General features: G+C 46.8%; 1 protein-coding gene across 1 annotated transcript; it reads left to right on the top strand.

Annotated features, from left to right (window-relative positions):
* The first annotated feature begins 7866 nt into the window (after nucleotides 1-7866).
* On the top strand, nucleotides 7867-9056 carry LOC140428145 (claudin-4-like). Its single transcript, XM_072514259.1, has one exon. The coding sequence runs from the start codon at nucleotides 7889-7891 to the stop codon at nucleotides 8537-8539; it is 651 nt and encodes a 216-aa protein (XP_072370360.1). The 5' UTR covers nucleotides 7867-7888; the 3' UTR covers nucleotides 8540-9056.
* The last annotated feature ends 750 nt before the right edge of the window (nucleotides 9057-9806 follow it).

Genomic DNA, 9806 nt, shown 5'->3' with positions numbered 1-9806 from the left:
GAAGCCTCGTCCCTGCTTCTTCAATGGCCTTGGTAGATCTTTTCACAGTTGTTCCCTCTGCTGCTAGAATTCACTTTAATACAGGCCCTCAAGTCAGCTTGCAGCTTTAAGCTTGCCCTTCCCCCGCCTGCATGCTGGAAGAGGCCCCTCTCTCCCCTGCAGTTACAGCCAAATCTTTTACTGTTTCTGCCGGGTCTGGTAACCAAGAGACATACCATTCCTGGGGGACACTGTCAGGGGAATGTTGCAGTCTTCTTCCCACACCGGGAAATGTCAAACAAATGCCGTGGGGGCCCTGTAAAGAGCCCAAAAGTCCGTTCCAAGCGGGAGCTACCGAATATGCGACCTAGCTCTGCATAGCCGCACCCGGAAGTCCAATTTCCCTTTATAATGTGTCACCACGTGTGACTCCCTCATTTTAAAAAAAAAACGAATATTTGGACAAGACATCTAAGAAAATACTGCCGTCCTGCGAGACGTCTCGCAGCCTGTGTCATTTACCATCCTAGTGTTTGAGGATGTAAATAGCAGAGGGAAGCAACCATAGGTTGCCAAAACCAAACAAAAGAATTTTGAACATAATGAGCCAAAAATGGGGTGCGTATTGTCCGCGGCGGGTAAGATTTGGTCGTCGTGGGGGCTGCCTCTCGTGATTACCTTTGAATCAGGAGAGTAGTTATGATTGTTGTCTGCCGACAGACTAGTTCCTCTGAACTATTGTCTGGGAGAAATTTGTACCTTTAACAGCTGGGGGGCGTTAAAGGATTGGTGACGTGGGGTTGTGAAAAGTTTCGAGTTTACACACAACACTTAATGATAACATTAACGAACAAACATTGAACAAACATGTTGCAGGTTTCATCAGAAAGGACACCGTAAATCACATTTGGACTGGGGTGTAACTAGTATATATGGAGGGAGTGTAGTGTAGCCGAAGAAGAGAGGAAGGAGGAGTGAAACAAAAATGAAGTGGCCTTGCTGAGGTGTCCCTGCCAGGAGAAGTGGTGGGTAAGCGCTCACAGTTTGCATGGGGCAGCTGGAACCTTGTAGCTGCTGTGGGTGGTGTTCTCTTTCATATCTGGGGGCTAGTCTAGCTGGCGGGGGTCTCCTGAAATCTCACGCGAAGTGCCCTTCCTGCCCACAGTTGTAACATGACCCCTGGGGCACATAAGGTGGAGCAGGCTCTCTGGTGCATTGTTCCTTGGGTATGGTTCCCTTGGTGGGGGGTCAGGGCTGTTGGTGTCTTTGCTGTTTCGGAGGGCATTTGTGGGCTGATTCCATTGCTGTTTCAGGGGGGCTTGACATTCTCATGCGTAATGTCCTAATTGTCTGCAATTGTAACATTCTTGAGCTTTGGGCTGGGGTTGGCTGTTCCTGCCCTCATTTACCCATGCGGGGTTCTGGTGTGCTTCAATTGGGTTCATTTCTACCTGCTCTTCATCGGGTGCTATAAATGCGGTTTTGTTTTGGACAGATTGCTCCCAGGTGCGGGACAATCTTTTTAAAACCCACTTTTCGTTGTGCGCTTCTTCCGAGGGGTCATAATTGGTACAGGCTTTTTGTCCTGCCTCTGTGGCATGGGAGATAAGGGTGCGGGTCCATTTGGCCATGTTGTCCTGGGACAAATGGGCGCGGTCTAAATTGCCGAAAACGGCTGTAAAATGGATCCACAGATGTCCAGCAAACTCTGTGGGGTGTTCTGTCTTTTTCTGCCTGCACTTATTCAGGCCTTCTACTGGGTCACCTCTGTTGTAACCGATCGCGTCTAGGATCGCCATGTGCACCTCTGCAAGGGTGCCCCCTCCTACATTCTGCAGGTCGGGAAGGGCTGCTACAACCGAAAGGTCTAAGCTTAAAACTGTGAGCTTCACTTGCTCACGCTCATCCAGGCCGTACATGGTCGCCTGCTGCTTCACTCTAGCAAAGAAGTGGTGGGGGTCTGAGGTGGGGAGGAACGGTGTGATCTTTTCGCACGGGTCCCGTAATTGGGTCACGGTTAAGGGGGTGGTGTAAAGGAATTCTGTGTCTCCTTCCGATGTGACTGTGCGGTGGGTAGTGACTGGATTCATGGGTGCCTGATCTATCTGTTCTGTGGGGGGTTGGGGTGCTTTTCTCTTTTGGGGCTTTCCTTGCGCACATGTTCCCTAAACATAGCTATGCGCGGTTTCATTTAATTCTTGCCAATCAGGGCCGTCTTCCTCATCTATTTGGGATCCAAAGGTGCTCTGGAACCCATTTTGTATTGAAAGCAAAGACTGCAGTTCCGCAATCTGCTTCCTGCATTTCGCATGATCTAATGAGCTTTGTCTGTGCTCCGTGGTGGCAGCATGGAGTGCTCTTAACGCTGCTTTTAAATCGCTGCACTGCCTTTGCAATGCCTCTACCTGTTTCTGTCTCTTCTCTTACCAGGACTGCACGTTGCGTGTCCTGATAGACCTTTTCATATTGAGTTTGGAAGCTGCTCAGATGCGCTAAACAAGACTGGTGTGCCCCCTTGGCATCATCCACCTCTCCGTCCTTTGCTGCCAACTGCCTTCTTAAATCTACATTCTCTCTTGATCTCACTAACATCGACCTTGCTCATTCGATGTCTCTCTTCTATCTCTTTGCGGAGCGTCCGAACGACCTCCTCTGTGCCTCGCAATTGTGCCAGACAGGACACGATTGCCATCGGCTTGCGAGCTTTTCCCAAGCTTTTCTTATGGATCTCTGACAGGTTCTCCCACCAAGTATGTCCTATACTCCCGGGTCCTGTTTCCTCATTGTCACAGAACTCACACCAAAGGGGCCATCCTTTCCCTTTGAGATATTTCCTGGTCTCTTCTTCCCAAACGGGACACTGACCTACTCTGCTGCTGGTCGCTGTGACCACAAATTCTTCAGGGTTCATGAGGCATTGCATTGCCTGCATTGCCATCTTTCCTCTCTAAATACTCTCTTAAAATTTGGAACGAGGGGTACTAAGGCGGTGCTGTAATTACAGGTACGGCTTTCGCTATTTTCCGGAATACAAACTCCCGACAGTTTTTCGCAACAAAAATCAGTTTTACCTTATAGCCCTGTTAGTTACGCATGCATTAACACACTTCCGAATTACGAGGATTGATCACAACTGCTTGAACACTTGTGGTTTTTCTGTTCCCAATTGGATTCTGATTCAAATTTTGGGTTCTCCCGGAGTGGTTAAGCCACTTCTAAGTCGGGTCCTGTCAGGATGTCGCCAGTAATATGTTGCTAACTTTTGGTTGGCTCTTAAATGTTGCCCGTTGTATCTTTACTTAATTTGCTCTGTTTCTATTAACCTTTGCTCTAGAGTCGCCAGGTATCTTTATGATACCGCCACGAGGTTCAGGTTCAAGTACTGATCAATGACTCAACACGCCAACTAGTAAGATTCAAATCAAAACACATTTATTATACACAGTAAATCACTACACATACATAAACTCTACTTTCTAGACTATTCTCTATCACTAAAAGGCCTACTCTTAGCTTCGGAATTGGCCCACCAGGTATGGGGAACAAATGGCCTTTCGTTCGATCTGAGTCTGCAGGATTCAAAAGCTGGTATGGACTGGTAGCTAGGAGCACCTATCTCGTAGCGAGCGTTGACTGGAGACTTGCTTGGTTGATGCGGTAGCTTGGGCAGTTCACTCTCAAGGGTTGATTCGAGTTGCTGAGTGACCCTGCCAAGAAGGACGATTTGAATTTGGGGACTCTATTTTATAGTCCCCAGGGGCTTCCCGCCCTTCGGGACGGACCCCGTACCTGGTTCCAAGTGATTGGACTGCGTTCCGTTCACCTGGATCGATTTCTCCAATACTGGAGTTGTTCCCTGATCGCTGGGCGGTACCTGAGTGTCCGTTGGCCTTCCTTTGTCTTGGCTCCTGCTGGCGCCGAGGAGTCTGGCTTGGCCTTATTCATCTTACATGTTTCAATTGTGCCCGGGGATCGCTCATTAGTATGCAGATGGCTGTGAGTTTCGGTGCTGTCTGGGCTTTTGCAAGTTCTAATACACAGGATTTTTGCACTTGCTAGTTTTTGCCTGTGTTGGCTGAATTTCCCTGTAGTCTTTGCGGATCTCCATTTTAAGTCGGGAAGTGGCCAACCCAGGTGGCTACAATATATACACATCAAACACAACCACAAAACAAAACAAGCAAACAGGGCTGCAACTAATCAAGACAACTAAAATACCTAACAGCCCACTATCCTGCCTACCCAGCTCCCCTACTACCTCTTTTAATGCCTCCCCACTGCCTCTCTCTCTCTTCCCCCCCCCCCCCCCCCCCAACCACCACCACCACCACTCCCACTGCTGGCATCACAACTGTAAGAAGTCTTACAGCACAAGGTTAAAGTCCAACAGGTTTGTTTTGAATCACTAGCTTTCGGAGCACAGCTCCTTTATATGAAGGAGCTGAGCTCCGAAAGCTAGTGATTCAAAACAAACCTGTTGGACTTTAACCTTGTGCTGTAAGACTTCTTACAGTTGTGATGCTAGCAGTGTAAGTACCTCAGATCCTTTCCTTATCCCGAAACCGGCGGCTCGTTACCCTGCGGCTTTCTCATCAGCGCCCTGTCCACCTCCAGGGGCCGTTCGAAGACCCCCCCCTTCCTAGCAACTTCTTCACCACCTTGGCAATGTACGAGCCAGCGTCCGCGCCATCAATGCCCCCTGGCAATCCCACAATACTCAGGTTCTGTCTCCGGGAGCGGATCTCCAGCTCCTCCACCTTGTCCTGAATATCACGCATTCTGGATATCACGCATCACCCCCATCTCGGCCTCCAACGAAGCAAGCTGCTCCTCATGCTCCCCCACCTTCACCTCTGCCTTCTGGATCGCCTGGCTTTGAGACTCCAACCTCAGCTCCACGCGGTCGATCCACGCTTTAAGCGGATAAACCGTCCTCACCAGGACCTCCAGAAACTTCTTTCTCTGCTGGGTGAACTTCTCGTTCAAGAAGTCCACCAGCTGCTCCATAGACCACTGATATGAGAGGGCCGGTCCCTTACCCTCCACCATCTTCTTCTGCGTTGCAGGCAAAGTTTCTCGTTCCTTTCGCCTAAAACCACTTCTGATCCACAAATCCATCCACCAGTGGAACAAATTCTTCCTCCACCACTCCTGCATCTTTTCCCATTAAAACATCCGACCGTTAATCAGGGAAAAGGCCCCAAAACACCGGCACAAGTGGGAGCTACCAAATGTGCGACCACTCACACCATGGCCGCCACCGGAAGTCCTCATAACGTGTCCATCTCCTAATAAGATTTATGGACATAACGTGACTGTAACTCCCACTGATGCTCCACCGCAGGCACCTTGTTAGATCTACAATCGTCAAATCGTACTCCACTAACTCACAATGATGTGGAGATGCCTTTGTTGGCCTGGGGTGGGCACAGTAAGAGGTTTTACAACACCTGGTTAAAGTCCAACAGGTTTATTTGGAATCACGAGCTTTTGGAGCGCAGCTCCTTCTTCAGGTGAGTGAGTTGTTCACTCATCCGATGAAGGAGCTACGCTCCAAAAGGTCGTGATTCCAAATAAACCTGTTGGACTTTAGCCTGGTGTTGTAAGACTTCTTACTGTACTAACTCAATTCACCTACAGACTCTCCCTGTTCCTCCAAACTGACTATTGTAGTGTGGAACTGTAGAGAAGTAGTGGTGAGATAGAGCTAGCTGTTATCTAATTTTTCTCATATACAGGAGTGCTGTTACAGAAGATTCTCAACCAGTTAACACTGCAGAGCTGTAATAACATTCCAATGACTACTTCACTTTGCATTTTGGCTCCAAATGTGTGAGAAGTTGGAATGCAACTTAATCCTTTCCCAAAAGGAAACCAATCGAGAAATGAAAGAAAGACAATGCTGCATTGTTGCAGTAAACTGCAGAGTGCCAGACTCATTACAATTTGCTCATTAATCTCTGCGGAGAGATTATATCTGAATTCCAGGTGGCACCAGTATCTTCTCCAAACGAGCCTTTCCTTTACCGAGCAAGACACAGCTTGGAAGCAGGGGAGGCGGTGGTGTAATGGTATCATCACTGGACTGGTGATTCAGAGACCTAGGGTAATACGCTGGGAATGCGGGTTTAAATCCCGTCACTTCAGATGGTGGAAATTGAATCCAATAAATATCTGGAATGAAAAGTCTAATGACCATGAAATCATTGTCGATTGTCGTAAAATCTGCAGTCCTTACCTGGTCTGAGCTATATGACTCCAGATCCACAGCAATGACTCTGAAATGGCCAAGCAAGCCACTCTATGGGAATGTATCAAAACAGCTACAGAAGCCTAAAAGGAAAGAAATCAAACATACCACCCAGCATCGACCCAGGCACTGGAAACGACATCCACAAATCCAGCCCTGTTGATCCTGCATATTCCTCCTTACAAACATCTGGGGGCTTGTGCTAAGCTGTCTCATAAACTAGTCAAGCAACAGCCTGACATATCATACTCACAGAATCATACATTACATTGTGTCATGAGAATGTCGCTTTAAGAAATGGTTAGCTGCTCATGTTACTGCAGTGATGTCAGAGTGTGGGTGGAGCTGAGCTCTGGTTCTGCTTTTTAGTTTCACTTTGAGAAAAAGCTTGGGCGTGTCTGGGTTTTCCAGTGAGCCGCAGCTAAAGTCAGAAAAAGCAGCTGTACTGTTGATCTCTCTCTGCCATGAAGGACTATTTCTTAATCATTTGGTGATGTTTTCAGTATTGAATGTAAACCCTGATGTGCTTTTGTTTGAAGGTTTGTTAAGTCTTCTGGGTGTTAAAAGGACAGCATATAGATGACTTAGTGTTGTATTCTTTGGGGAATTGTATTTGAATTAATTGTTGCTAAAACTGTTTGTTTTAAAAAGGTTAATTTGAGTTCATGGAATAAACATTGTTTTGTTTTAAAATACTTTTCCATTTCTGCTGTACCACACCTGTAGAGTGGGCCGTGTGCTCCCCATACCACAATCTATTAAAAGTTGTGGCTCAGGTGAACTCCATGATACACTTTGGGGTTCTCTAAACCCTAACCCATAACAATTGGGGGCTCGAGGGTGATAACGTCTATCTATTGGATTGGCTTAATGAACTTAAAGACAGTGAGGGGTGAGCATATTGTGGTCGCTTTTCAGGTGTGGTATTTTAGTTTAAGTGGGGAGTGTGTTGTGGACAATGGCTCTTTCAGAGGCTCAGAAGTTTTTGGGGGTGGAGACGGTCACACACAGTACGTTACGGACAGAGACTAAAAGCAGGCTGTTAGATTTGGCAAAAACATTGCAGTTAACATTACCTGACAAAATGCGAAAAGATGAGGTAATTATGGCGGTGGTTAAGCATTTAAAGTTGCCTGAGATACAGTTTGACTCATTGGAAATGGCAAAAATTCAGTTACAAATTAAACAAATGGAACATGAGAAAGAATTAAAGCAGCTTGAATATGAAAGAGGGGAAAAAGAAAGAGAGAGCGGTAGAGAGGACAAAGAAAAGAAGAGAGAAGAAAGGAGGAAAGAAAGAATAGCCCTAACAGAACAAAAAGAAAAAGAAAGGGGGATACAGATCAGGGAAAAAGATAAAGAGAGAGAGTTTGAACTTCAGAAAATGGCCATGAAACATGACAGTCAGTTAAAATTGGCAGACGTAAAGGGAAACATACAGTTGGATGATAGTGATGAGGATAGTGAGAAAGAGCATCAAAGTCAAAGGCGTGGTGGGGATCTATTTAAATATGTCCAAGCATTGCCAAGGTTTGACGAGGAGGAGGTAGAAGCCTTTTTCATTTCATTTGAGAAGGTAGCTAAACAAATGAAATAGCCACAGGACAGGTGGGTATTACTGATTCAAACAGGAGCTGCTCTGTCACTGCAACCGGTTCAATGGCGAATGCTGGGCTGGAAATCTTAGGGGTCGCCCTGGGAGTGCTGGGCTTGCTGGGGGCTATCCTGACCTGCACCCTGCCCATGTGGAGAGTGACCGCTTTCGTTGGAAACAACATCGTGGTGGCGCAGATCATTTGGGAAGGTCCCTGGATGAACTGCATCGTTCAGAGCACTGGGCAGATGCAATGTATGGTGTATGACTCCCTGTTAGCCCTCTCCCAAGATCTGCAGGCTTCCAGAGCTCTGACCGTTATTGCCATCGTGGTGGGGATCCTGGGCATCCTGGTCTCCATCATGGGGGCCAAGTGCACCAACTGCGTGGAGGACGAAGCGACCAAAGCCAAGATTATGATTGTGTCCGGGATAACTTTCATTCTTTCCGGATTGATGAGCCTGATTCCAGTGTCCTGGTCAGCAAACACCATCATCAGGGATTTCTACAGCCCGCTGGTGACGGACGCCCAGAGGAGGGAACTTGGAGCTTCTTTGTACATCGGCTGGGGGACCTCGGGTCTGCTGCTCCTCGGAGGGGCTCTGCTCTGCGGTTCCTGCCCTCCCAAAGATGAGAAGTACGTGCCTTCCAGAATGGCTTACTCTGTGGCCAGGTCCACAGGTCCGACTGGGTACAATAGGAAGGACTATGTGTGATGGGGAATGGGCCAGCTGTTAGCTCGCCCTCCAGGGACTCAGCAGCTTCCCTGAACCTTTAAGGAGTCATCATCGCTTTGTGGTGAATCCTATCTCAAGATTTTATTGTCTTTTTTTTAAAATCAGATGTTGCTTTCTTTCAACTTAACTTACTTGTTAAACTCGAGAAGTAATGTGGTGGATGTGTGTGCGTGTATATAACGGCCTGGTACATTTCACGAATTTAGCAGGCTAATAGGGTTTGATTGTGACTTACATTTGTGCCGATTCTCTTGTGGGTTTCGCTCTCATCTTGATGTGCCGCCGCCTCTGCTCTCGTGAATCCAGGATCATGTCAATGTCCCGGGTTCTGTGATTGACACGGGGCGGTACCAATGAAAAAGTAACATTGCTGGAAATACACAGTCCGGACAGGTCAACATGGCAACAGCGCAAGAACCTGTGGAATAAGTCGCCAGTGTAACGCTGTGCTGTTGACGACCAGAATGTGCAGTTTCTCTTTATTAATGAGTAACGAGAGGAGATGGTGGGGGGCGGGGGGGGGGAGCAAGAATCGTTTTGTTTGAAATATTTTCACGCTTGTAAAATGCCTGCTAATGAATAAACTTTACAGAAACTCAAAAAAAAAATTACTGATTCAAACAAAGCTGGTAGGCAGGGTTAGTGAAGTGTTTGCATCACTACCAGAGGAGGTATCTGGGACGTATGAGGAGGTAAAAAAAATCCATCTTAGGTGCATATGAACTAGTACCTGAAGCTTACAGACAAAGGTTTAGAAATTTAAGGAAATAATTAGGTCAAACATACATGGAGTTTGAAAGGCTGAAACAGAGTAATTTTGATAGGTGGAGAAGGGCTTTGAAAATAGACCAAACGTATGAAGCTCTCAGAGAAATTATACTTTTGGAGGAGTTTAAAAATTCAATTCCTGATGTAGTGAGAACTCATGTGGAAGAGCAGAGGGTTAAAACTGCGAGATTAGCAGCAGAAATGGCAGATGATTATGAATTAGTTCATTAATCAAAGCTTGGTTTCCGACACCAGTTTCAGCCCGTGAGGGATAGAATCTGGGGATATGAGAAATACTCAAGTGGTAAAGGTAAAGGTGATCTGATGGGAGATAATAAGGAGAATGTACCTCAGATTAAAACAGAAATCCAGGAGGGTGGAAAAGAAATGAAAAATGTCAAATGTTTTCACTGTAATAAACTAGGCCATGTAAAGTCACAGTGTTGGTGGTTGTAGAAAAGCACTGGGAAGACTGATG

This window comes from Scyliorhinus torazame, chromosome 8 (genome assembly GCF_047496885.1).
Source record: "Scyliorhinus torazame isolate Kashiwa2021f chromosome 8, sScyTor2.1, whole genome shotgun sequence".
NCBI classification, from domain to species: domain Eukaryota; kingdom Metazoa; phylum Chordata; class Chondrichthyes; order Carcharhiniformes; family Scyliorhinidae; genus Scyliorhinus; species Scyliorhinus torazame.
Note: the sequence above shows the minus strand (reverse complement) of the source record. Positions and strands in the feature narration are given on the sequence as shown.

What these genes read in the sequence shown, in the direction of transcription:
- LOC140428145 (XM_072514259.1), top strand. Translation starts at nt 7,889, where the DNA reads ATGGCGAATGCTGGGCTGGAAATCTTAGGGGTCGCCCTGGGAGTGCTG.